The 26,104-nt window shown below is 51.2% G+C and overlaps 12 protein-coding genes across 12 annotated transcripts; 7 read left to right on the forward strand and 5 right to left on the reverse strand.

Annotated features, from left to right (window-relative positions):
* Positions 1 to 28: 28 nt before the first annotated feature.
* On the forward strand, positions 29 to 949 carry BJY04DRAFT_176127 (uncharacterized protein). The gene has a single exon (XM_073709438.1). It carries the CDS (start codon positions 118 to 120, stop codon positions 877 to 879), a length of 762 nt encoding a protein of 253 aa, XP_073577332.1. The 5' UTR covers positions 29 to 117; the 3' UTR covers positions 880 to 949.
* Positions 950 to 1,268: 319 nt separating this feature from the next.
* Positions 1,269 to 2,945, reverse strand: tpcD (trypacidin cluster transcriptional coactivator tpcD; the record flags this gene model as incomplete). The annotated part of the gene is made up of 3 exons (XM_073714608.1): positions 1,269 to 1,316; positions 1,565 to 2,137; positions 2,199 to 2,945. The coding sequence occupies 3 exons, from the start codon at positions 2,943 to 2,945 to the stop codon at positions 1,269 to 1,271; spliced, it is 1,368 nt and encodes a 455-aa protein (XP_073577333.1).
* A 1,343-nt stretch (positions 2,946 to 4,288) lies between these two features.
* On the reverse strand, positions 4,289 to 5,147 carry arp2 (hydroxynaphthalene reductase arp2; the record flags this gene model as incomplete). Its single annotated transcript, XM_073713482.1, has 2 exons — positions 4,289 to 4,750; positions 4,818 to 5,147. 2 exons carry the CDS (start codon positions 5,145 to 5,147, stop codon positions 4,289 to 4,291), a joined length of 792 nt encoding a protein of 263 aa, XP_073577334.1.
* A 1,900-nt stretch (positions 5,148 to 7,047) lies between these two features.
* Positions 7,048 to 8,376, reverse strand: tpcE (Zn(II)2Cys6 domain-containing transcription factor tpcE; the record flags this gene model as incomplete). Its single annotated transcript, XM_073714609.1, has 1 exon — positions 7,048 to 8,376. One exon carries the CDS (start codon positions 8,374 to 8,376, stop codon positions 7,048 to 7,050), a length of 1,329 nt encoding a protein of 442 aa, XP_073577335.1.
* Positions 8,377 to 8,731: 355 nt separating this feature from the next.
* BJY04DRAFT_176132 (uncharacterized protein) lies at positions 8,732 to 9,386 on the forward strand. Its single transcript, XM_073709439.1, has one exon. The coding sequence runs from the start codon at positions 8,769 to 8,771 to the stop codon at positions 9,045 to 9,047; it is 279 nt and encodes a 92-aa protein (XP_073577336.1). The 5' UTR covers positions 8,732 to 8,768; the 3' UTR covers positions 9,048 to 9,386.
* Positions 9,387 to 9,816: 430 nt separating this feature from the next.
* Positions 9,817 to 10,846, reverse strand: tpcB (metallo-beta-lactamase type thioesterase tpcB; the record flags this gene model as incomplete). The annotated part of the gene is made up of 2 exons (XM_073713483.1): positions 9,817 to 10,614; positions 10,676 to 10,846. 2 exons carry the CDS (start codon positions 10,844 to 10,846, stop codon positions 9,817 to 9,819), a joined length of 969 nt encoding a protein of 322 aa, XP_073577337.1.
* Positions 10,847 to 11,316: 470 nt separating this feature from the next.
* tpcC (non-reducing polyketide synthase tpcC) lies at positions 11,317 to 17,017 on the forward strand (the record flags this gene model as incomplete). The annotated part of the gene is made up of 5 exons (XM_073718215.1): positions 11,317 to 11,660; positions 11,718 to 12,018; positions 12,071 to 13,171; positions 13,223 to 15,592; positions 15,645 to 17,017. 5 exons carry the CDS (start codon positions 11,317 to 11,319, stop codon positions 16,920 to 16,922), a joined length of 5,394 nt encoding a protein of 1,797 aa, XP_073577338.1. The 3' UTR covers positions 16,923 to 17,017.
* A 295-nt stretch (positions 17,018 to 17,312) lies between these two features.
* tpcK (decarboxylase tpcK) lies at positions 17,313 to 18,290 on the forward strand. Its single transcript, XM_073709440.1, has 3 exons — positions 17,313 to 17,599; positions 17,672 to 17,868; positions 18,041 to 18,290. The coding sequence occupies exons 1-3, from the start codon at positions 17,417 to 17,419 to the stop codon at positions 18,114 to 18,116; spliced, it is 456 nt and encodes a 151-aa protein (XP_073577339.1). The 5' UTR covers positions 17,313 to 17,416; the 3' UTR covers positions 18,117 to 18,290.
* A 1,347-nt stretch (positions 18,291 to 19,637) lies between these two features.
* BJY04DRAFT_204413 (glutathione S-transferase family protein) lies at positions 19,638 to 20,427 on the forward strand (the record flags this gene model as incomplete). The annotated part of the gene is made up of 3 exons (XM_073713484.1): positions 19,638 to 19,667; positions 19,717 to 19,909; positions 19,967 to 20,427. 3 exons carry the CDS (start codon positions 19,638 to 19,640, stop codon positions 20,425 to 20,427), a joined length of 684 nt encoding a protein of 227 aa, XP_073577340.1.
* A 230-nt stretch (positions 20,428 to 20,657) lies between these two features.
* Positions 20,658 to 23,493, forward strand: BJY04DRAFT_3657 (putative MYB DNA binding protein (Tbf1)). The gene is made up of 4 exons (XM_073720210.1): positions 20,658 to 20,786; positions 20,922 to 21,421; positions 21,466 to 22,119; positions 22,167 to 23,493. The coding sequence occupies exons 1-4, from the start codon at positions 20,669 to 20,671 to the stop codon at positions 23,379 to 23,381; spliced, it is 2,487 nt and encodes an 828-aa protein (XP_073577341.1). The 5' UTR covers positions 20,658 to 20,668; the 3' UTR covers positions 23,382 to 23,493.
* A 253-nt stretch (positions 23,494 to 23,746) lies between these two features.
* BJY04DRAFT_212563 (putative TFIID and and SAGA complex TAF10 subunit) lies at positions 23,747 to 24,601 on the forward strand (the record flags this gene model as incomplete). The annotated part of the gene is made up of 2 exons (XM_073714610.1): positions 23,747 to 24,046; positions 24,155 to 24,601. The coding sequence occupies 2 exons, from the start codon at positions 23,747 to 23,749 to the stop codon at positions 24,599 to 24,601; spliced, it is 747 nt and encodes a 248-aa protein (XP_073577342.1).
* A 443-nt stretch (positions 24,602 to 25,044) lies between these two features.
* Positions 25,045 to 25,925, reverse strand: BJY04DRAFT_176145 (S19 family ribosomal protein). Its single transcript, XM_073709441.1, has 4 exons — positions 25,858 to 25,925; positions 25,765 to 25,780; positions 25,440 to 25,622; positions 25,045 to 25,299 (listed from the first exon to the last, which is right to left on the reverse strand). Exons 1-4 carry the CDS (start codon positions 25,898 to 25,900, stop codon positions 25,257 to 25,259), a joined length of 285 nt encoding a protein of 94 aa, XP_073577343.1. The 5' UTR covers positions 25,901 to 25,925; the 3' UTR covers positions 25,045 to 25,256.
* Between the last annotated feature and the right edge of the window lie 179 nt (positions 25,926 to 26,104).

Genomic DNA, 26,104 nt, shown 5'->3' on the forward strand with positions numbered 1-26,104 from the left:
CCGGGGCCGAGACATGGATCAAATAATCCCTAACACATCTGGGCGCAGCGCCTCCATACCCCGCCTGTCAATCTCACTTGCTACCTTATCTTGTTCCAAAGCCTTGGAAGTTCTGACATGGCAACCTCCATGACCATGGGTAAAACACCGATCTCAAGTCACAACCAGCAACGCACCAGAGATGCTTGGCACAGCCCCAAGACCATTGTTCTTGTGCTTGTATCAACCGTTTCCCTCTTCATCTTCGGATACAAATCCTTCCACTCCAATACTGGATCGCAACATCTTATCTCGGGCGATTCAAATCATCTCCTTAATGTTCTCGACCACGATAGTGCAGTATCAAAGCACCCGTGTCCCCTTCCTACAGCACGATACGACATCCTAACAGGGCACGCCGCATGCTACCCATCCTCTGGAGGAATTTGGATGGCCGAGCTCGGCCCCCTAGAGCTCGAGTACTTAGGTATAAACAGATTCGAGTCCACAGAGCGAGCGCCAGTTCAAAAGGACGAAGACGCTTTTTGCCACAAGTTGCGTATATTCGGTGGTTCGTGGTATGATCCTGCAGTGGACGGGAGTGATTTGTCTGTCGCAGGGCAATGCCATCAACTCGACGAGTTTGAGGCTGTTTTCTCGATCGTTCGCGAGGTAGCGTATCCTGAAGGGAAGAACGCTGGTGGTGTGTGGGTTCTTGGGGTGAATAAGGACATGGGGCGGTTCCCTGAGGGGATGGCGATGGTTAGAAATACCTTGACAATGAAGGAAAGATGCACAACATTAGAGAGACTGGGAGCTACTTTCTGTGAGGAGATATCTGGGTGTGAGCCTCTGAAGGATTTAGTTATTGAGCCATTTTCATGGGCACGGGGTTATTAAGTTGGTAGAGACCTTACTAAGAGTGAGGACACGGAAGGCTCGGGCAATGCTATATTGTAATGATCACACACTGAAGGTTTTCTTCACATATATGAGACTTATTGATTGCATGAATCAGACTGTTCTTGGTTGCGGGAAGGTTATTCTTTCTAGCAATGGCGCACAGAGAATGGTTGATGATTGTGAAGAAAAATTTCTAGGTTGCCAGTCTCTATGAGAACACTCTTGCTAATAATAATAAATCCTATTTTGCTAATATGAGACAGTATCTAATGTATGATCGTTTCTCTAGATCATTGTTCAGCAAGGGAAGTGTGAGTAAAATATAGTTTAAAGCTCAAGCCTAAACATCTCTCTTCAATAGCTCTAAAGGAGTGTTGATAAGTGATTTACCACTCAGGCAATGTTGCGAAACCAAAATTAGCCCAGAGGTTAACCTGGTTCATTAGACGGGACCGGTGATGACAATGCTTTCATCAAGGCAGTCGCTTTTACTCTGCCTAGACTAGGTATGGTCTCAAGACAAGAGAGTCTTTCTGCCCTTGATCACGAACTGGAAGCGTATGTAGTGAGAATTGGACCTCTATATTTAATTCTCATCATCTGGAGCACAACACTCAAATCACCGATTATAGGCCTGATATTTTACCTCCAACAAAACAACCACACTTTCCCTCGATCTTACCTTGTTCACAACCACGAACCGGCCCATCGTATCACTAACGCTATTGACTATACTTAGAAGCTCCGTTAGCTCGATCTCCCGCTCATTCGCAAGCTGTAGGAGTGCCAAGTCCCTTAATCGCGCTGTCGCTTCCACATCCGGGTTTACTGATCCAGGTTCCGGGAGGAGTCGCGGTGTCAGTATTAGTGTCGTTGAAGGGTTCGAGCGAAGGACGTCGAGATGAGCACGGAGCTCGGCGATTGTGCGTGCGGCGAGGGAGCCGAAGGGGGTTGTCGGGGAAGGCGAGGGGAGGTGAAGGATATACACGGAGGCGTCAGATATCGGCTGCGGTGTTGCTGGGGTTCGTTGTTGAATGGTTATGTTGGGACTTGAAGAGGTGTTATTGTTGCTGGCGGCACTTGTGAGAGATGTGAGCTGGCGTAGGTCGTCGTGCTTATGGCAAGGTGTTGGGGGGCGGATGGGCGATGACCAGCCATTCAGGCTTGTGTTTGGGGGCGCGAGTTGCACAATTATGTGGAGTGATGGGTAGAGGGCAGTAAGTGTCTTTGCACGATCGGTAGTACGGGCGCCGACCTAAGAGTGCATTTGTTAGTTTCATTCCTCTACTCTGGGGTGACGGAGAGCATGCCTCGACAACGGATGTACTCCCTCTACGGAACTGGTCTAGTCTGGATAGAAGTTCGGTCACTCGATCATCGACGTCCTTAGTCCCATACCGAAGGTAGGCAGGCCATTGGCGTTGTAGTCTGGGACGCTGCTCAGCAGTGCTCGCAAAGGTAGCTAAGTTATTGAAGGCGATGTTGAATGCTGTCTCGTTTGCCCGCAACGACTGACCAAAGCGCTGTGTCGCGGCGGGCATCTGAAGGGCAGCTGGCGCAGCAGTGCCAGCGAGGAACATTGCAGCATCAAGGTACGAGGGCTTGGTCACGAAGGGGCCAGAGAGAGCATTATGTGCGACGTGACCGGGTTGCGGCTCATGTAGGAAGCCAGCGGTGGCTGTCATTCGAATAACTCGGGAAAGATGGCTCTCAGGCACCCCAGCTAGGTCGGCCACATCCTTGATGGGAACACTTCCGGTGAGGGGGATACATGCGAGGACCTGAAACTCACCCAGCCATTGTAGGCTGGCGAGCAGCTGGTTTTGGACGGCAAGGTGGTGAAGAAAGTCGGACGGGGTGGAAAGTAGAGCTTGCAGGCTGGATATCGTCGATAATATGGCTTGTCTTGCTCGATTTGCTTCGCTTGAACCATCTGAAAGAAGACTTGGTTGGGGGGCAGTGGTGGAGGAAGTGGTGGAAAGAGTCGGACATTGCGCGACAATAGTCTTGACTGCAGCAGAGAGATCGCTGGCGTAAGTCTCGAGATCGCATAGAGCAGACATGGCGGATCAGGTTATCAACTGAACTGAATCAAGCCGATATATGAACACTCTGCTGACAACACTTTAGGATGAATTATTTTGCCTATTCTGCATCAAACGATACAGGTTGTTCGGGAGATCCTTGAGTAGTGTGCCCAACCTAGTACTGGGGGTTTCTACACGTAGGTACGCATCGCATCGCATGCACCCTGGTCGAGCGACAGGTCTGAAGAGCCCGATTTAGAATCTTTCTCGGCAGTCTTTGATTCCGACTGCCGATCGAAGAATGAGCGAACTTCCGATGCACATAAGCTTCGCTCGTCAGACTTGCATGTCAGAAGAAGCGACTTGTCTCATTGGCCGGTAGGTTGAGGGGTCAACGATATTTCTGGGATTTCTGCTTGAGATCTGACAGCAATGATGTAAGCCTAGCGCTTCCACTTCCATGGCCGTCCGAAGTTCCTGTTTCGGCAACCGTGACGCTATCCGGACCCTCAAACCGGCCTCGGGCCACTTCAATGCATCTCATCAACTCAACCCCTTGTTGACAAACCATCAATGCCCGACCCTTCCTGATCAGCCCTTCACTACATCTCGTTGCAGAAACTGCGCCTTTGTTTTGCCTCCTGAGTTGCTAGGGGACACTATCTTCGTCTCAGTCATTCTGTGACGGCCTCCGATATTGACTGCTGTGTTGCCAGGATCCCAAAGGAGTATGCTCTCTGACACCGAATTACGTGGACTTAACCGTAGCACGCTCTTATGTACGCGCGTCCGATGATGTTTTGCCGATATCAAGGAGACTATATCTTAGGGGCCTTCCTAGAGTCTATAATTGAGATCGCCCACGTCAAAGTACGCAATGCAGCGGTCAGAAGGCATATGATCTCATGTGGTGGCTGACCATGTGAAAGCAAAGTGCACAACTCCAAGAGGCTTCTGTCCTTCTGTCCTTCTGTCTTTCTACCAGCTACCATAGGTTTGTGGATCATTGGAACCTTCGCAAACAGTGATGCTTGTCTTAAGGAAACTACCACAATTCTGGAACCAATGCTGACGAGTATTGGTCGAAATCCGAATTGATTGCTCCTTACGAGACGCGGTCACTGGGTTGACCCGTGTAACATGGTACACCACAGAATATCCACCACGACACAGTCCAGGGCAGACAATGGCCGTGCTCGGGTTTCTCATCGCAGACCATACAAGTAGTTCCGGAGGTCCCGAGGTTACCGTTGGTCGGTGCCCGACGATAGGTTAGCAGTCATCCATGATTTTACATCTACAGCATCCAACTCACACTAACAGGCAGTCCATTCTTCTAGGTCATGGAAACTATGAATCTTCGAAAAGAACTAGCCAAGCTATGCAGCACCTCCATCAATAGTAATAGTCTTTCCGTTCACCCACTCTCCCTCATCACTCGCTAAGAAGCACACCACCCTTGCCATATCAACTGGATACCCGTTCCTTATCAAAGGCGACGCATGGGCCGCCATGTCCTTGAGCTCCTCATCCGAGTACTTATCCCCGTTCGGAATATAATGTTGTGCCACGTCGCGAAACATGTCCGAAATAGTACCCCCTGGCGCTATCGCATTGACCGTGATCTTCTTTTCACCGCAGTCTTTCGCTATGACACGGACAAAAGAGTCAATAGCGCCCTTGGAGCCAGAGTATACAGCATGTCGCGGAACGCTGAAATCCTTTGCAGTATTAGAGGACATGAGGATAATGCGCCCGCCGGGATTGAGATGGCGGTAGGCTTCGCGGGCTACGAAGAATTGGCCCCGAGTGTTCAAGGAAAAGACTCGGTCAAACTCCTCCTACAAGCGTAGTCCCAGGTTAGCACCATCTCAGGGATTAAAGAAGATTATGCTATGTGAGACTTACCTCCGTCACGTCGCCTAAATGCTGGAAACTGACAACGCCCGCATTGCTGCAGACAATATCCAAACCACCGAAATGAGCAATGGTGTCATCCATCAGCTTTGTGATCTCGGGAACATTTCTCATATTAGCCTGCAACGCGATAGCCTCTGTTCCGAGCGCTCTGATTTCCTCAACGAGATTCTCGGCGGATTCACGCGAATTTGCATAATTAACGACTACCTTTGCACCACACCTGCCGAGCTCAACGGCCATCGCGGATCCAATACCGCGACCGGAGCCCGTGACAAGTGCAACTTTTCCGTCAAGACGATATGGGATGTGAGGTGCCATTGTGTTTTTGCTCAGGGTTTCGTGTGGGTTAAGGTGAGAATCGATTAGAGAAAGCCGGGTTACTGTAGACATTGTGCTGATCAAATATACATACAGTGTGCTTGCTGCCCGCTGAGTACAGATGCTCAAGATCGTACGGGATAATAATGATCAGGTCCCGAGTATCGGAAGAAAGGGCAGATGCTCAAGAAGTATACGGCGATGGTGTCGCAGTGGACAGCGTGTGACGCCGAGTGCTCGGCCAGCGACAAAATTCATCGTATAGGTAACGGGGGAGATAGTTCTGCACAAGATACAACTTCCTGATCATTAGGGCAAAGCCAACTAATCCTGGGTCGATGTGGAAGGATGGATGCAGGTAGGCTCCCACCATACTCTGGACAACCACAGCAAAACACAATTTATAAGGAGATCCACTGTCAGACTCCACCTTTCCGTTTGGTGACCTACTGAGGTCGGCAAAGAAAGCTGAAGCTGATGTCCACTTAGACACTAAACATCGATTCTTCCCACTCGCCTATGCAAACCTCCGATGTTGAACCCCCCCAATCCCAAGCGCAAGATCTTATGCCCGCCGCATCGAGCATTTCGTGTTCGGAAATTTGCACCACCTCTGTCTCCGTGCCGTACTACGTCTAGGCATAAGCCTCATCTTCGCCCTCAAAAGCCTGGCTCGAGAATCACACCGTTACTGTCGCTCTTATGTCACCGTTCCTTGGTAAATTCCCATCAATCCTGGGCCAAACCCCGCCTCGGCCTTGATCTCGGCTGCGCACTAAGACATTGATATAATCTACGCTAAACGCTTCGGAAGATTTGCGTAAGGCAACAGGAAACGTGCTTGCAGATGCCTGAAAGCAGCGTCAAACGGACATTTTGAGCCCCGATGCCGTCTGACAGTGCAGATGTCTTAGATTTAGGTTGAGGTGTAATGTAAGTCAAACAGAGGGCAGGTAAGACCTTTGTGGCTGGGTGAGCGGAGGTAATGCAAAGTCAAGTAACAATGCGCTTATCTATGACACTCTCAAACAATCTCTTTCTTCTGGAGAAGACTATGTATTGCTTGAACCTTATCTATCTTAGCCACATGGCTCACAGCTCACAATTCAGGGTTCTGTTGTTACACCAGGGCCAGTGCAGGAGTGCTCGTATTGTCTTTGCCCAAGGTTGTTTGACGTAATGCAAGCTCACTGCTCTGCCACTGGGTATCAACGCAGAGTAAATCTGAGCACCTCCCATCCCGTCCCTTGCTCGGGATCGTATTCCCTGTAAATTTGCCACCACCAGTAGGCGATTTATGAGATAAGGTGAGATCGAATGAGCCTTTCAGCTTGCTAGGCACAGTAGCAAGTGCGCGGTATTTAGCCAAAACAAGAGAGATCCTCGCACCGAATCTCCAGGGGAGTATTAAATTCAACGTGGCTAACGCGCGGAATTGGGATAAGATTGAGATTGTGAAGGATTCTTTGGTGGGTGATCGTCCGCTTGGCAAGATGCAAGGCGTGAGACTAGGCTACAAGTACCGATAAGTCAAGTAGTGTATGTACGGAAGGATTCGACTCTGCAGTGCTTGGCTGGAACGCTGACGAAACGATTCTACGTACTACGTAGCTAGAGACTAGGTAGTTATCTGTGCCAAGTGAAGAGGTTCGCAGAACAGCGCAGTCGATATTGAAATTACCCCTCAATGAGTTACCATTTTGACGTTGTCCGGTCTACCTATCTAAATTCAGACGGCCAGGATCCGACAGAGACGACAGGGCACTTGGATTATCCAACACGTATATATATAATTGGTATCAAGACTACCGGCCAGACAAACACGTATTACGCCAAGGGAAGCAATCAAAATGGGTATATGTAGCATAGTCTCATCCGCACACGCAAACATCTTCAGCTATCAGCCACGGCGCAACCGATCGACAATCTCACTCGACAGCCCTCGAAGCCTTGCGCCGAGATCCCCTGCTAGCTTGTCCAGCAGCTGCATGGGTAAGATGGAATCCTGAGCGACGGCATGTCCATGCCTACTTGCGGTTCCGAGGGTTCCGGTCAGCAGTTCCTCACGCGAGCCTTGATCCTTCAGCCGCTGGAAGAGCGTATTGACGAGGTGTTGCACACGGTGGAGTTCGCCGAGGACAAGTTGTGCGGCCATGCGGCCTTGCTCTTCACCCTCCAGGTGGTAGCCTCGGATTATGGCGGGTGCTTTGTCGACTTGTTCGGGCTGGGTGTGTCTTTCTTCGGGCAGTGGGGAGTCTTGGACTATGGCGTTGTACCAGGCGAGGACTTTGAACACGGTGAGGGTGAGGATTGTCAAGGTGTAGCCGTCCTGCGAGCAGGAGCATTGGAGGATCTGGGTGATTTCTTTTATTGTTTGTTCGTTTTGTGTAATGACTTGCTGGATTGTAGGTGGCGTTGGGTGTTCTTGTTCGTCTGGTGTCGCAGTGGGACATGCCTGTGAAGGGTTGGGGAACAGTTCACGGAGGAGGGACAATGACCGAGCGAAACAGAAGCATTGTGGTATGCTGCCAATACTAGATATTTCTGTTGTAGGAGGCGAGGAAGCCGACTCACTTAAGGTGTTTGTGGAAGCTGGTTCGAAAGCTGCCTTGAGGATGTTTTCTTCGAGTGCTGGTATAGGGTCCACGGGCGGAAAGAACGAGGAAGGATCGGGAAAGCTGTTCAGATCTCTAAAATTGACGTCGGTCCCGGAGAAGTAGTCAACGTCAGGCGCATCGAGGAGCGATAGCGACACTGGAGAAGCAAGGAAGGTGTCAAAGTCCGGGTGACCGAAGGTCAAAGGAGTGGTGGCAGAGGTTGTAGGACCAGCCGATGAGAGGAGACTCGGCACACTCTCTGGATAGCTAGGTGTGCGTTGATGGTGATGCCCTCGGTAGGCCTCGAGGTTGCGATCCTGTTGAAGAGCGTATTGCATGAGCTGCGAGGACGCTGCAAGGAACTCTTTGTGTTCATCGTCTTCGTCAACAGACATAGACTGATAGTCCGACCTCATCGGACTTTTCAGGCTGCCTGTTCGACTGCCTTGCTTTCGGCCCGCGCGCTTGCTAGCCAGGTACTGGCAAGTCGTGCCTCTTTTGGTGCACCGTGCACAAGTAGGCTTGTCTTGACTACACTTGAGCTTGGATAAGGCGCACGCATGGCAGCTTCCGCGTAGCTTGACAGTCGGGCTTTGTGTGGAAGGAATTCCGGAGGCGCTTAAAGATGCCATAGTGAACATGAGGGGATAGTGGTCGGCGATTTACAGTGTACGGCAATGAGGGGCTCCAGGCTTAAAAGACGAAGCACACCTGCACGAAGGATTCCGCCCTTGTGAGAATGGCTAGGGCTGAGAAGAATTGGCGTCGATCGAGGGCATGTCAGCCGCTAAGGGTCAGCTTACATGTCGATATCATTGGTCTCTACCATTCGCTTCCGGGGCCTGAGCTGATCTTGAGCATGAGATTACGGCCGGGGCACAACAACCTGGAGGCACACTCATGAACGCTTTTGATTCAGCCGGATAGGAAAGTGCATGTTTTCCAGTGACCAAACGACCACTCGGTCAGAGCCACCATCTACCATCAGCCACATCTGCAGGATCAAAAACGAGCCGACCGTATTATGCAACTAGTGGGCCGATGCCACGTATACGCTGGAATTGTCGGCTGGGCAGGAGTCTGTTGCCTCGCAGTCCGCCTAATTCACCGATCGCCCCAACCCAGAGAGAATATAAATCGAGCATTATCCAGGTGCTGCCCCCCAACTCGTATCCGGCAGGAGCCCAAGCATTGTCAGGGAGAAGAGTATAGCAGAGCGAGGCTGAGGTCAAGCCGGACCCAGGTGAGCTGGCCCTCACTTCGTCCCCGGAGACCGATCGTACTTTCGCTCTCCGGCGGTTAGGGACTGCTTCTGTAATGGTCGACAACGGGAGGCCGGCAGCTTAGACCCCATTATCTGAGCGTACCCGACACAGACACTGGTAGTAAAATGAAGTTATTTCAGCCAGGAAAGGGACCAGAAGTCTTTATCGCAGGGCTGATGGACCTCACAGGCAAGACTCGGAGGAATGTGAGAGAGGCAAGAAGATGACTGCAGATCGGAAAAATGAACAAATCAGACTGAGGCTCTAATGCGATTATCGGCGCTTTGGCTGCAACAAGCGTCAAGCTAATTTAGGTGATTGTACTAATATTGACCCTATTTTGTCGTCAGTCTGAAGCGGTTGTTTCATCCTTCGCGATCGGAGCCCGACGGTCGGTGTAGCAACAATTCAACAATTCAATGATGTAATTGTGGTCGTTGTGCTTGTTGCGCGTTGAGACAGGCCAAGGTGGCATGGACGTTGTGAAGAGCAAGTTGCAAGGAGAGTGAGGGAGATTCGTGGTGATTCTTACCTATGCTCACACCAGAGATACGTAGACACTACGCGTCAAATGGCTGAGAGTAAGTATGCAGCAAGTCATATTTGATTGTAATAACATTGCAATCCAGGAATCTAGGCAGCAGCAAAGAGCAAATAGCCCAAAGAGTATGCCAATGCTAAGCTTCAAATCTAAGATGGATGATTGAAAAAAGATGCTGAGATCGATGGTGAAGGTGAGCTAATGATGGTACCAGGTAGGTAGAGATCGCGAGGCTTGGCACTCTCACCAACCTCACTCCATCAACCTCACAACACTCCCACCCCAAACCATCGTTTCAGCCCCCCTCGCATCTCGAAGGCTACCTTACCATCTTCTGCGAGCTTTCGCAGCACCTCGTCAATAAATGGCTCGAGAGCCATCTTCCGCACTTCCTCATCTAGCCCATTCCCGTGAACGAGCACCACAAGTTCCTTGACCGTGGCGCTAGCCCTCTTCCCTAGCCCATTGCGCTGGCTCTCTTTGTTCAATCGATCTAGCGTCATGAGGACCTGCTTCTCACGTCTTGTCTTCTGTGCCAGCTCCCCCGTGATTTTCGCCGGGAGGTTGCTAATCACATCTCCATGAGCCGGATAGCCAATGGCGCAGTTGTGGGACTTCAATTTTCGGAGTGTCTCCATGTAAATGCCCAGTTCTTCAACAGCGCTAGTACCGTGGCCTAAAACGTTGTCCCCAGTGAACATCGCGTTTTCTTCCTCGAGGACGAAGCACATGTGGTCGTGTGAGTGTCCTGGGCCATGTACTGCTCGAATTGTGGCGCCTTCAACGCGGAACACCTGGCCGTCATCGATCGGTTGTTGGTCACTACCAGGCGAATTCTTATATATGGCTTCAGAGAGGTCGGGATACATTCGAAGCAGGTCTGGAACACCTCCCGTGTGATCCCCATGCCAGTGCGAAAGAAAAACGTGCGATAGCTTTATCCCATGATCCTTCAACGTGTTGTCGATGAGATCTGCCCATTCTGGAATCCCCTGGGCAGTATCAATAATCAGCCTCTCCGATCCTGTGCCAACTATGTACGTATTGGTTCCTTGCAAAGTGAACTGAACCATACACTCGTTAATCAGGTACGCTGCTTCTATTATGGCCTGTTCGGTCTCTTACCTTGCCAGCATTCTGCCCTAAAACACGGATGACTCGAGGGCTGAGCTGCTCGACATTTTCTAAATGAGGCAGGTGTTTCAGTTGAGCAGCAAGGTAGTCTTCAAAAGCGCATATGTTGAGTGTCTTGTTGATCTGCTTATATCCGCCTTTGTGCTGCTGTGGTGAAGTCATTGTGCCTGTTTGTTATTATGGTTCAACATGAACAAGCTCACTCGGGGCCAGCTAAGTGAAGAGGACTGTGGAATGGAGCAAATACTGGAAGATATCAACACCAGCTACTCCGGAACATTACACTACATCCATCGGGATTGCCAATGATGACTCCCACAGCCGCACATCTGCTTGACCCCGACCGGGGTTGTTGGATTCCGAGTACGAGTCCAGAGTAGTCATCGGCGAACGCCTCTCAGTCCAAATTGACCGAACCTGACTCTTATCGCCTGACAGGGCGATACCAGTCTTGCTTGGTCTCAATATATGCCCCCTGGTGTGACATGCGTCGCCTTGCCGTTGACCTTTAATCTACTCACCCGTCCTGCTCATTATCATCTCTGTCGTCTTCAGCAAACTACCTCTACTTTCCACGTGTGTTTGTCTGACCTTGGTGGCGTTTTCGCTTCCAGAAGCTGTTGTGTTCGGAAATGTCCGTGTACACACCTGAATCGGACTCACAAGCAGAAGACCTAAAGATGAAGCTCCTTTATTTCAGCAATGAGTTCCCAAAGGATGACCTCCAGAGCATATTTCGCCGCTTGCATAACCACAGCAAAGATAGACGACATGCTATCCTTGCGAGGTTTCTTGACGATGCTACCTTGGCTGTCCGTGATGAAGTACGTCTCTTGCCGGCAGCGGTAAAGGCTCTTGTCCCAGCCTTTGAGACAGTCCTTAACCTTGCCGACTACCCTGAACTTCGCAACAGTCCTCTGGGAGGGTCTGTGGATGGTGTCATTCTTTGCGTTCTTGAAATTGCAACTCTTATAGGGTCCGTGTCTCCTATCTTTCTACACACGCCTATGATCAATCGTTGCTGACTGGTCAGGTACTATGAGAACGCCCCCGACCGATTTGATGTCCAAACTGTGCCCACGTATCTAACTGGCTTGGGAATTGGGCTTTTGGCAACTGCTGCAGTAGCGCTGTGCTCCTCACCTTCAGATCTGGCAGCTACAGGTGCCGAGGTGGTGCGTATAGCGTTCCGTCTCGGAACCTTGGTGGATGAAGTCTCTCAGAATCTTGAACCATGCGATACGTCAGGCACTCCAGATACCTGGGCATCCGTTGTTCCCGGTGCAACAGTTGAGGACGTTCAAGCTGAGCTTGACGAGATTCACGCGAGAGAGGTGACTTAAGCTTCTTCTTTCAGTCCAACTTATGTACTAACCACGCTATTAGAAAACACCGGAGCCAAGCAGGCTTTTCATTAGCGCATGGGGCCAAGGTTCAACCACGATTAGCGGTCCCCCTTCACGACTCAAGCGCGTACTCCGACTGTCAGAGTTTTTCCGCCGCCACAAAGTGGTCAGTCTACCTGTGTACGGTGGCCTTTGCCATGCAAAACATATCTACTCTCAACACCATGTGCGCGAGATTATCTCAACAGCTTCTATTGAAGCCATTGATGCAACATATTCGCCAACCGTACCGATCTATCAGACCTCAACAGGTCGACCATTTGCAGCCTCGACCGCAAAGGATCTGTTTGAGCAGATAGTTTTGGAACTCCTTACACAGCCCATTGTTTGGGACAACGTCATCCAGGGCGTAGTTGACCAAGCCTACACGATCTCAGCGACGCACTGTGAAGTTTCGGTTATCCGTATCTCGGCTCCAATCAACGATCTACGGTCTAACCTCACATCGAAACTTCGAGGCTTTGAAGCTTCAACCGAAGAGCTGATTCCATGGATCCTTGAAAGCTCTGCGGGGGAAGTTCCACGAGGTCCAAAGCAGTCAAAGCTTGCTATTGTAGGCATGGCATGTCGCCTCCCCGGAGGAGCAACCGACACAGAGAAGTTCTGGGAGTTACTCGAGCAAGGGCTTGATGTCGCCAGGAAAATTCCTGCTGACAGATTTGACGTTGAAACCCACTACGACCCACAAGGAAAAAGAATGAATACGAGTGGTACACCTTATGGCTGCTTCATTGACGAACCTGGCTTGTTCGATGCACCTTTCTTCAATATGTCGCCCCGGGAGGCCCAGCAGACCGATCCGATGCAGCGCCTGGCCCTTGTTACCGCATATGAGGCGTTGGAACGAGCAGGATATGTCGCTAATCGTACCTCGGCCACAAACCTCCACCGTATTGGAACATTCTATGGTCAGGCGAGTGACGATTACCGAGAAGTCAACGCAGGGCAGGAAGTCAGTACGTATTATATCCCAGGCGGTTGCCGCGCGTTCGGTCCCGGGCGCATCAACTATTTTTTCAAATTCTCGGGTCCGAGTTTTAGCTGCGACACTGCATGTTCATCTAGCTTGGCTACAATTCAGGTATGTGGCACGTCTGCCGTATCATGCATCAACTAACATCTTGGCTGATAGGCTGCTTGTACTTCTCTTTGGAACGGGGAAACCGATACGGTCGTGGCTGGTGGCATGAATGTCCTTACCAACTCTGACGGTTTCGCCGGCCTCAGTAACGGTCATTTCCTGTCTAAAACCCCAGGCGCTTGCAAGACATGGGATATTGATGCCGACGGGTATTGTCGTGCGGATGGCATAGGGTCAATTGTCATGAAGCGTCTTGAAGATGCCGAAGCTGACAATGACAATATTCTTGGAATTATCAATGCTGCTGCAACCAATCACTCAGCAGAAGCTGTTTCCATCACGCATCCCCATGCCGGTGCTCAAGCCTATCTGTACCGCCAGGTTATGAATGCTGCCGGTGTTGATCCACTAGATGTCAGCTTCGTGGAATTACACGGTACTGGAACACAAGCCGGAGATTCGGTCGAAATTACCTCTATCACTGATGTATTCGCACCGATTACCAAGCGACGCAGCGCCAAGCAGCCTCTGCATATTGGTGCTGTTAAGGCCAATGTTGGACATGGGGAGGCTGTGGCAGGGGTTACAGCCCTTCTCAAGGTGCTCTTAATGTACCAGAAAAATGTCATTCCGCCCCATGTTGGTATCAAAAACAGCCTCAATCCATTATTCCCGAAAGATCTGGATAAGAGGAATCTGCACATTCCTTACGATCAGGTTGCTTGGCCTCGTCTTAATGGGAAAAAGCGCTATGCTGTGGTTAACAACTTCAGTGCGGCTGGCGGAAATACCACAGTCCTTCTAGAGGAGCCGCCGCTCAGAGAGACCGACTATGTTGATCCACGAGTGGCCCATGTCGTCAACGTGTCTGCCAAGAGCAAAGTGTCTTTCAAGAAGAATATCGAGCGCCTCATCGCATATCTTGAGGCTAACCCGGAAGCTTCTCTACCTAACATTTCGTATACTACCACCGCTCGACGCTATCATCACAATCAACGAGCATCAGTCGCTGGGAGCGACATCGCCCAGGTGAAGAAAAAGCTCCTGTCCGTCTTGGAGAATATCGACTCGCAGAAACCGATCCCCCCCACGGGGCCACCCCAGATCACTTTTGCCTTTACAGGCCAGGGCTCTTCCTACAAATCGATGAACTTAGAGTTGTTTCACCACTCCCCATCGTTCCGATCCCAGATCTTGCATCTAGATGCTCTTGCCCAGAGTCAAGGATTCCCATCATTTGTCCCTGCTTTAGATGGCAGCTACCCGAAAGACCATGCTCATTCCCCAGTTGTCACACAATTGGCTCTTGTCTCAGTTGAAATGGCCCTGGCCAAATACTGGATCTCCCTTGGGGTCAAACCAAGTGCTGTTGTTGGGCACAGTCTTGGAGAATATGCCGCCTTCCATGTGGCTGGAGTGCTTTCTGCAAGCGACGCACTCTTCCTTGTCGGCCGTAGGGCACAATTGCTGGAGGAGAAATGCCATGTCGGTAGTCACAGAATGCTGGCAGTGCGGGCTCCTCTTGCCGATATTGAAAAGGCACTGGAGGGCAAGTCGTTTGAGATTGCCTGCGTCAACGGACCTAATGAAACGGTACTTAGTGGAACTCAAGCAGAAATCGAGATTGCGTCCGAGATTCTGCAGTCAAGCGGTTGTCGCTGCTACAATCTTGATGTTGCGTTTGCGTTCCATTCATCCCAAACAGATCCTATTCTGGATGAGTTTGAGGAGACTGCTAAAAATGGAGTGCTGTTTCGTGCACCAAGCATGCCTGTGATCTCTCCGTTGCTTGGCAAGGTCATCTTCGATGACAAAACTATCAACGCCAAATACATGCGTCGCGCTACTCGAGAGACAGTTAACTTCCTCTCCGCTCTTGAGATGGCCCAGAACTTCTCTACTGTTGATGAAGACACAGCCTGGGTTGAAATTGGGCCGCATCCTGTCTGTATGGGATTCGTAAAGGCCACACTCCCAGCGGTCAATGTGGCGGTAGCTTCGCTCAAGAGAGGGGAGGATAACTTTGTTACTTTGACTCAAAGTCTTGCTGCTCTGCACTGTGCTGGTGTGCCGATTGAATGGAACGAATATCAGCGCCCGTTTGAGAAAGGACTGCGGCTTGTGGATCTACCCACCTACGCGTGGAATGACAAAACACACTGGCTCCAGTACAACGGCGACTGGGCGCTCACCAAAGGCAATACATTCTATGACGCAGAAAAGGCTTTTAACGCACAGCAAAGTGGGAAAACTGCGCCTTCAGTGCCTTCTAGTCTTAGGACGTCCACCGTCCAGCAGATTATTGAAGAGAGCTTTAATGGCTCTACCGGCAAGGTGGTGATGCAATCAGATATGATGCAGCCCGACTTTTTGGCGGCTGCACATGGTCATCAGATGAACGGCTGCGGTGTAGTAACCTCGGTATGTTTGCTTCTTACTAGGTTTCATTGCGATGTATCACTAACCTGCCCAGTCCATTCACGGCGATATTGGTTTCACTCTTGGCGGATATCTGTACAAAAATCTGGTCAAGGGCGGAAAGTTCCCTGACATGAACATGGCCAACCTAGTAGTTCTGAGAGGGTTAGTTGCGCAGAAGAATACCAAGAAACCCCAGTTTATACGAGTCACTATCTCGACGACGGATATCAACTCAGGTGTCGCCCAACTCAGCTGGCAGAACGTTCTCAACGACGGTACGGCCGATGAGCCTTTTGCAAGTGCCTACATCTATTACGGCAGCTCTTCGGACTGGCTGAAATCCTGGGTGCCCCAAACACATCTTGTTCAGGGCAGAATTGAGGCTCTCGAGCGGCTTGCAGAAGAGGGCACAGCGAACCGTTTCAACCACAACATGGCTTACCTTCTGTTCGCAAATAACCTCGTTGACTATGCTCAGAAATACCGTGGCATGCAGTCCGTTGTATTGCACGAGCTGGAGGCATTTGCCGATGTCAAGCTTACCACCGAGAAGAGCGGGACGTGGACCATTCCGCCATATTTCATCGACAGCGTTGCGCATCTCGCTGGTTTTGTGATGAATGTGTCTGACGCCATAGATACCAAGGCCAATTACTGCGTCACTCCGGGTTGGCAATCATTACGATTTGCCAAACCTCTCATTGCGGGCGCCAAATACCGGTCCTACGTAAAGATGATTCAGACAGAAGAGGACCCCACGGTCTACCTTGGAGACGTTTATATCATGCAAGAGGGTGTGATCATAGGGATGTGCGGCGGTATCCAATTCCGCCGATACCCTCGAATTCTTCTTAACCGATTTTTCACAGCTCCAGAGGAAGCTGGCGCGGGCTCTCACGCCGCTGCTTCCGCAACGCCGGCTCCTAAGCCAGTCGCTCAAACTAACGTGTCTGCCCCGCAGCCAACCCCTGCAACTACGGCATCTGCTCCGGCTGCAATTGCTACCCCGGCTGAAACTTCGGTCCCTGCTCCAGTCCCTGCCGCCACAGCCAGTTCACCGGCAGCCGCAGCCGCAGCTTCAGTTTTAACAGAAGACAGCGATAGCGTGGCTGCCAAATCGCTTGTCCTAATCTCGAAGGAGGCAGGACTGGCGCTGTCCGACCTTACTGACGACGCTTCATTTTCCGACCTTGGTGTTGACAGCTTGATGAGTCTGGTGATTGCAGAGAAGTTTCGAGAAGAACTTGGCGTAACAGTGACGGGCAGTTTGTTCTTAGAGTACCCGACGATTGGCGATCTGCGCAGCTGGTTGTTGGAATATTACAACTAATCTGAGCATAAGGTTGGGGAGTGGCTTATGTAACTTTGTATTTGCTTTGGTTTTGTTTAACATTTAGTTATAGAGTACAGAATGAATAAACTGCCTAACCTAACTGATGGATTATCTGTTGCTGGCTTGTACCTAGGAAGCTGTTCGTGCAATCGAGATATCAAAACCAGCACGCGACTGGAGCCTCCCAACCTTGGAACAATCAGGCCAACTACAATCAGCGCGACGATGAACACTCGTCGACTAAAAATAACTATATCTTCGAGTCCTCCAGCCGTCTGATGTTCGGCAACAGCTGAAACCCAAATGTTCCGAAGATAAGTACCCGTCGCTCTCCGGCCACCTTCCCGCTCGGCTTATTTCCACCATATATATATATAGTCCGTCCCAGGAACAACGCTTGCCATGCGCCTAGAAAGGAATCACCGCCCCTTCACCTCCAGTACTTAGTCAGGAACTCAGCTGAGCAGGAACCAAGTAAACACCAAGGCAAAATGTCTCTCCCTGACCCTCCCCCGCAACCAACCGCGCCGGGCGATCAGCTCCTCTGTCTGACGATTCTGGGGTATCGAAAGGAAGGAATGAGCGAGGAGGCATACATGCGACATATGACGGAGGTTTCAGCGCCGTTGACGGTGGATTTGATGATCAAGTATGGGATTTTGAGGTGGACTCAGGTAAGACCATTTTGTTTACGCGATGTTTCCTCCTTCTCCTCTGGCTAATAAGAGGAAAACTGGGAGTTGTAGATTCACAATCCCCTCAAAACCCGCGAACTGATGTACCAGATCATGGACCCGCAGATGGCCAATATAGCCGACTACGACTGCTTCAGCCAGGTTGTCTTCCGCAGCTTCGAGGACTATAAGAAGATCAAGGATGATCCCTGGTACCGGGAGCACCTGGTGGGGGACCACGAGAACTTTGCCGATACCAAAAGAAGCAAGTATGTTACTTTCGTTAAATTCATGATTCACTCTGTGGTGCTTCTTGGTTCATTCCCCTTACTCCCTACTTCACGCCACACTAATCTCCCTGATCGGTGTTTTATCGGGTCGGGGTTGCAAGGGTACCGGCCATTCGATCGACGGAGTAAAGCTGACTAGGCTGACTTCTAGGATGACAATTGGTTGGATCTCGCAGTTCATTGACCGTGGGGTCCGGGCACATGGATGGCAGGATTTTCCCCAGTAACTGGGTAGATAGCAGCGGTAGGTATACGAGTTGGCTTGTCGGGTCGCACTCACCCAGAGTGCTTGCTTGAGGCTGCGACCTCTAGTGGGTGAAATGAAACGCATGATCGGACCACCGTATGATCAATGCACCTCTTGATTCGATATGTTTGTTCTTTGTGCTCCCCTCGCCGGTCTCCCGTCTCCCGGCTTACTTGTAGGCACCATGATTATGGCATCAATGTTGATTTTGACCCTGATTATGGCTTTGTCGGTTAGCGGGCTCAGCATCAGCTTACCTGCCAGTCCTCAAGGCGTGCACGTGTAACCCTACCTACATTATGTGAGCCGCACTACAAACGCATCAAGTATAATAGGTAAGCTGGCTTTGATGGCGGACCAATTTTAAATTTCTTCTCTCTAGACTTAAGCAGCAGTTGTGACTTGAATACATACACCCTGACTCCTCGTACATCAACATGCAGCCCGTCTCTCCACCTTTCCCTCTATCCACGCTGCGAAATGTGGCTATCGTCTCGGGATCGTTCCTTTCCGGTACTAACCAGTCCCTTTCAGTCCCCTACCCCGTTCCTCTCTCAGTATAGTGGATATGCGTCAAGAGAGCCAATGATACTAACAAGCTATTCCTATATCAGGAGCAATGATAACCCTAAGCACGATAACCCTCCCCGTCTTCCTCGACACAACCACGCACCCATCTCTCCTGCTGAACCAATGGGCCCGAACATACCACTACGGCCACCTAGCCCTCCCCACGCTCTCTGTTGCAACAACTTTCCTGTATACCTTTATCGCGTTGACGCAGAGCTCCGCCGGAAAGCCGTGGCGGAGAGCAGCGGCTGCAGGGATAGTAACTATCACGATGGTTCCGTTCACGTGGGTTTGTATGAGTGGGACGAATGAGAGATTGTTTGAATTGCAGAGGATGCAGAGCGGTATTGCTGGGGGTGGGGGTGTGGGTGCGGGTGGAAATGTCAAGGGTACGGAGGGAGAGGGGGAGGTGGACTTTGAGGGGGTGAGGGTGTTGCTTGTTAAGTGGGGGTGGATGCATTTCACGAGGAGTTTGTTTCCCTTGGTGGGTGCTGTGGTAGGGAATTGGCTTGTTGTGTAGGGGGTATATATATATATGAGTATCTGTAAGGGTGGGTTGCAGCGTGAGTTGGAGGTCAAAATCATACCTGGTTAGGGTGGGAGCTCGTGTTTTCAGCTGGATATGGAATGGAGGTCTTGTCGGATGTTTAATTCGTTTATGTTATATGTGATTTGTATAAGCTAGGCTTATGATGATACCATGTTGCTTTCCAGGCGTCCAACCCCTACCTAGGTACTAGTAGTTCTATAAGCGGTGGAAACGCCAGAGCAAACATTGTGATTCAGTCTGTTATGCAAGACAGGCCTGTTCTTGCCTCGGAGTCCGAGAGATGGACTCGCTTGAGGATATAAGAGAATTTGTATGGAACCTTCCCGTTGTAGAGCATATGCTCTCAAATTCGTAGCTCATCCAAGGTGGGCCGCTGTGAAAATGGCTTTCGGCACCCTCTATACCCATAATGTAGGTACGTTTTAACTACAGCTTTATAGACCAACCGGCTAATTAGCAGCCGACTCCGCGATCCACAACCATTTTAGCACTCGCGAAGCTGAACGGTTTGGACCTTGATATTGTGTATGTGGAGAAACGGCACAAGGAATCGTTCACGAAGCTCTGCGAGTACAACCCCCTCGGACAGGTGCCCACCTTCGTTGGTTCCGACGGCTACGTCCTGTCAGAGTGTATTCCTCTAACTCTATACTGTACCCATCCGATCCACTTACTTATCCAGCAGCAAGCGACGTGCTGACCAGCACCAGTTGCGTCACAAGGCGAAACCCCCACCACACTTCTCGGAAGTTGCGACAGCGACACCCTGGAGATCCTCAAATGGATGTCGTTTGCCAACTCTGACCTTTTCCCTGCTATTGGGGGCGTCTTTCTCCCGCTTGTTGGGCAGCGACAGGTTGTGCGGCAGCATGGGGACGACTCGCTGCGTGCGATGTTGCATCGATGCAGCTACCTGGATGGTCATCTGAAAAATAGCAAGTACCTCGTTGGCGAAAGTTTAACGGTTGCGGACTTTTTTGTGGTCAGCCTGATATTTGGTGCGTGGGCGGCGTTTCGGAGGGACATGATGGAGAGGTTCCCGGCATTAAGTCAGTGGTATAAGGAGGTCTCCGAGGTGGAATGGTATCGGGAGGTTGCAGGAGAAGCTCCAGACCTGGGATTGCCGTTGCCAAATAGCGAGGTTCTGGTTGAGAGTCACAGTTCACTTTAAGTTGAGACTCGAGGGACATGGCAGAAAGGTGGATAGAGGCTTGACTACATTCAGCTTAGAAACCAGTTAGTGTGAGCTTGACCGAAATAAACCATACACGTGATTCAGAATTGACCTATTCCTGAATTGTCTTAGTATTCCATGCACGTGACTGGCTGCATTCTTTTCAACTCCAAGATCGAGCCCTACAACTGCGCCCTACCCCTAAGCCCTCATTGCTGATCTTGGAACATCCCAGCCCATGCCCGCCGTTTCGGACTTCATCATGGCCGATATCAGGGAAGAAGCCTCCTTTGCTGATGGAAAGCCATCCTCTGAGCTTCCTGCATCGCCTGTCCTCAAGGAGGAGGGTCATCATGGTAAGCCACCTTGCCTCTATCTTGCCGCTTCCGTACCGCTCGATCAGCTCGGTAACACCAGCTTGCGGCTCAACACAACTCTTTCTATTGTTCTCTTCTAGCTCTTTCTTGATGTCTAATCTGGCTTTTCTACAGATCTCCCCAAATTATCGCACTCCCTCGACGAGGGTTTCCTCTCTCCTCGGGCCTCCAAGAAGCGTCGCCTTGATACCGACTCAGAGGAGATCAGCATTCCTCAGCCTCAGGAACAACCACAGCACCAGATCCAAGAACAGCAACCGGAGCAGCACTTGGAAACGCACCTTCCAGGGGCAGGAACACAGATTGAAGAAGAGCTAGCGTCTGCGCTCGCGGCTGGGGTTGTTGATTCCGTGGAGCCTGTCGAGAACAAGAATGGTCCGATTGAGCAGCCCGGAGCGAGCCCAGTCGCTCAGGAACAAAACCCTAACATTGACTCCGACGTTGCGACTGTGATATCAAACATCATGAACCACTCAGAGCGTGTGGAAGAACAAAGCGTCATGGGACCGCAGCAGTTGCCGGACTTGTCTGGCCAGGGTGCTCCCAAGGGCATCGTCTTCATCAAGGCCAATTCACATCTGAAGATACAGAGTCTGCCAATTCTTGACAACCTAGTGAGTCGCTCTCATTTGACTTAAGGGTCGCGCTAATCTTGCAGTCCACACAAATACTTTCCTTGCTGGCCAAGTCAACCTACCAAGATATTACTTCCTTCGTGTCAGAGCCGGACTCTGAGAATGGCCAAGCGTATGCCACCATGCGTTCGCTTTTTGACCACACGAAGAAGGTTTACTCGTCCAAAAAGTCGTTCCTTTCTCCGGCCGAGCTTGAACTCACCGAGTCTTCTCAAGTCGACATTATCAGGAAAGCAAACCTGGCCTCCTTTGTTTCGAGTATCTTCGGCACACAGGAAATCGGGTTCTCAGAGCTGAACGACAACTTTTTGGATGTGTTTGTCCCAGAAGGCGGACGGTTGTTGAAGCAGCAGGGCGCTCTCTTTCTTGAGCTAAAGACACAAGCGTTCATCGCGTCGATGAACAATGCTGAACGCACTCGCACTGAGTTGCTGTATCTGCTCTTCCCCGATAACCTTGAGCAGCAGCTCCTTGACAGACGGCCTGGCACCCGTCAGCTTGCCCCTAGTGAGACTGACTTTGTGAACCGTGCTGGCTCACGCCGTGATATTCTGCTCAGCGACATTAACAACGAAGACGCCATGAAAGCGCTTCCAGACAAGTACCACTGGGAGGACTTTCTCCGAGACCTTAGCTCGTACGTGACGAAGAACTTCGACACCATCAACAACCAACAAGTAAGTCCTTTCTTGCCTAGTTTCAATTAACTGCTAATGCTAATTAGTCAAAGAAAATCACAAAAGGTCGACAGCCGTCCTCCTCCAACGGAGACTCAGAACCGCCTAGCGCTCCTCTTCAGAGCCAATTTCCTGTCGCTAGTCAAGCGCCAGAGGTTCCTGTCGACAAAAACATGCACGGTGACCTGGTCGCACGTGCAGCTAGAGCAGCGCAGATCGCTTTGCAGGGCCACGGGTTGAGGCGGACGCAGCAGCAACAACAACAACAGCAACAGCAACAACAAGCCCAGCAGCAACAGCAGCAGCAACAGCAACAACAATATCAGCAGCAACAGCAACAAGCGCAACAAGCCCAGCAACAGCAGCAGCAGCAGCAACAACAGCAACAGCAAGTGTCCCAGCAACAAGGTATTCAGATCCTGCAAGGATATACTCCCGCGCAGCAACCCTACCATTCTAGCCCGGCCCCTGCAGGTTATCAACAATCCCCCGGAACGTATACCTTCCAGCAGAGCCCGATGCAAACAAACTTCCAACAGTACAGCCATCCCTCTCCGTCTCCCATTCCCGGCCGCTCCAACTCGACCTCGAATCACGGATACATGCCCGGAATCCCACACTACTCTCAGTCTCAGCCTACTCAGGTTCTGTACGAGCGCGCGCGCATGGCTGCTTCCGCGAAATCCTCTCCCAGCAGTCGCAAGTCCGGTCTACCGAGTCAGCGCAGGCCGTGGACCACAGAAGAAGAAAACGCACTTATGGCAGGTCTGGACAGGGTGAAGGGCCCTCACTGGAGTCAGATTCTTGCTATGTTCGGACCCGGTGGTACAATCAGCGAGGCACTCAAGGACCGCAACCAGGTCCAATTGAAGGACAAGGCGCGAAACCTGAAGCTATTTTTCTTGAAGAGCGGAATTGAAGTGCCGTACTACTTGAAGTTCGTGACTGGAGAATTGAAGACCCGTGCCCCAGCGCAAGCTGCGAAACGGGAGGCTCGTGAACGGCAGAAGAAGCAGGGCGAGGAAGACAAGGCTCACGTTGAGGGTATCAAGGGGATGATGGCGTTAGCAGGCGCTCACCCCCAGCAAGTTCCGCATGGCCATGAGAGCATGTCTGCATCTCCGATGCCACCTGACCCCAATTTTGACCAAACCGCAGAGCAGAATCTGATGCAGACGCTAGGGAAGGAGGTACATGGCGAGCAGTTCGGACAGCAGCCGCAGCACCACCACACAGATCCGAATCTGCATTTAGGACAGTGACCAAGGTGGCTAGCAGAGCATGGGGACACAGGGATTGTGTAAAATATGATTGTAACAATATGATAACCCAGTAGTATTAATCCAATGTTGAGGCTCAGAAGTATGTACGAGGTAGATATCTGAGCATGGCGGCCATGGAGTGGGTCCAAACCACCCCAAACCAACTCCAGCCAAATTCCTCTCACTTCAACTTCATACTCGTTTCACTTTGAGTGACTACAGCTCTCTGACAATCGCCATTCACTCCTCCATTAATCACTCCTCATTGTGTTCAACCTTTGTTTGAGTTTGTTCTACTGTACCAGCCAACCAACCGCGTCTCTTCCTTCACCACCCCTGCTGCCAATCCCGCCAACTCACACACCATGTCCGAACCACCTTCCTCCCAACCACAACCCCCATCAACACAGCAGTCTACTTCCGACGCGACCGTTGTTCCGAAAACCGAACCAGACGCTTCCGACGCTGCACTAAATACATCACTCGAGCACGACGACGCGATGGCCTCGAATCCGAACGCCGCGAACGGGCCGGAGGCCGGAGCAGCAGCAGGAGAACCGATAGGAAACCCCGTGCAGGCGGTGTCTGTCGACGCAGCGCAGTCATCAAAGAAAGACACAAGCCTTCGCGAGTTTCTAGGGAAGATGGATGACTATGCGCCGATTGTATGTCAGCCAGTTACCAGATTACGCCCACTCTATCCTCAGCCCCGTGATCCTTTTACCTCTTCATTACCTCCAACAATGACACTAACAACCAACTCCGAAATTTAGATCCCCGACGCTGTAACAGCTCACTACCTCACCCTCGCCGGCCTCCCACCCCCGGGCAACGGGCCCAACCAAACGCCCCCACACCTCGCCCGCCTCCTCGCCCTCGCAACGCAGAAATTCATCGCCGACATCGCCGCAGACTCATACCAATACGCGCGCATCCGCGCCTCGAACTCCACATCCGCTTCCAACCCCATGGGGTCATTAAACGCCGCGTCGGGACTTGTCCCCGGTGCAGCGGCGCCGGCGGAAACAAAGGGAGCGGGCTCTGGTGGCGGTGCAGGTGGGAATAAGGCGGGGACGCACTTGGGGATTCAGAGGGCGGGGTTTGGAGGTGGGGGTTCTGGGGGAAGTGGGCAGGGGCGGACAGTGCTCACGATGGAGGATTTGGGCATGGCGGTTTCGGAGTATGGGGTTAGTGTTAAGAGGGGGGAGTTTTATCGGTGATTTGGGATGAAGTGAGCGGTTATTCTGGGGCTGGTCGGGTGCTTCGTGCGCTTGTGAGCGATGGGAAGTCGGGGTATTGGATCTTGGTCGAGGGCTGAGGGTTTGTTTTTTGCAAAGGATATATGGCGTTTAGATGGGGTTGGGCTTAGGGAGATTACGGCGTTCTGGGGCTGTCTAGATTGAGCGGCGACTCGATCAGTTCAATATCAATTTCAATGCAGTTTAGGATAGAACAGTGGTTATAGAAAGGATTCCAGCAGGTAATCCCAAAGCCACGAGGTTATGTCCATACATACTGCTATCACCGGCAAATGTCGAGTAGAGTAAATCTTGAAGCATACGACAACCTGGTTGAGGCCAGTCTAATCCAATCCACCCACACGCAACTCCCCGATTCGAACAAAGATACCCAGCCCTCTGGAGGGCTAAGCACAGCTCTTCAAGCCATGAAAACGAAAGCGAGTATATATTGATACAATCCCAACAAATAGATATACACATCTCGTATAGAGACATCCAAACACCGCTTAAAGACAGATAATTCCATGCAAGCCCGACATTCCAACCATGCATCCAGCCACCGACACATCGCACATGTCCAAACCCACCCCATCCATTTCCACACAGGCCCAACCCAGCACAAATATCCTCGAAATCATCTGTTCTTCGACATCTTGTAGCTGAACCTCTTCCGCGTGCTATAATCCACCCAACCCACCAAACCGTCAGCATCATCCCTCAGAAGCAACGTCAAATAACACCCCTCGCCCATGTACCCTCCATCTCCATCCCAGCAACAAGAAAGAGAAAGAGAAAGGTAAAGAAAAGAGCCACCTACGCAACATACTCCCCCAGCTTCCGCCCAACCATCTCCTCCGTGATAATCAGATCCTGGTACGTCTTCCCATTGTGCACGGAGAACTTCAGCCCGACGAAGTTCGGCAGGATCGTTGCGGCGCGCCGCTGTGTCCGGATCGGGGGTGTTCCTGGTAGAGGGGGGAGTTGGCGAGGGAGGGGGAGGCTGCGATTGGGTTTGTTAGTTTAGGTCGTAATGAAATTTGCATGGTGTAGTGTGAGAGAATTCGAGGGGTGCAAGTGGGAGTTTGCGTGTGCGAGTGCGTGGTCCGGGAGAGGGTGGTAGACTTGGTGATGGTTGTACGTACGGAACGATATTCGGGCCTGGTGCGCGGCGAATGGGTTAGCTTTTTGCTGCGGGGGGTGTTTACTTTGGGTACGGAAAGAGAGGGATTACGGACCCTTCCACACGGAGCGCTTGAAGAGGGCGCGAGTGGCGTGCATTTTGGCGGAGGTGGGAGATGCGCTGATGGATTGTTGCGGATGTCTTTCGGAGGTAAAGGGAAAATGTTGCGGAGATGTGATTATGTAAGTTGTATTTCTGCCTGGGGCATCAAGATCGGATAGGTGTGGGAGACACCCTATGATATGGGATGTTCTCGGTAAAAATTAATTGGGACATAAATAGTCCTTCTGGGAATATACGCT

Source organism: Aspergillus karnatakaensis, assembly GCF_047715665.1.
Source record: "Aspergillus karnatakaensis strain CBS 102800 unplaced genomic scaffold BJY04scaffold_1, whole genome shotgun sequence".
NCBI lineage: Eukaryota > Fungi > Ascomycota > Eurotiomycetes > Eurotiales > Aspergillaceae > Aspergillus > Aspergillus karnatakaensis.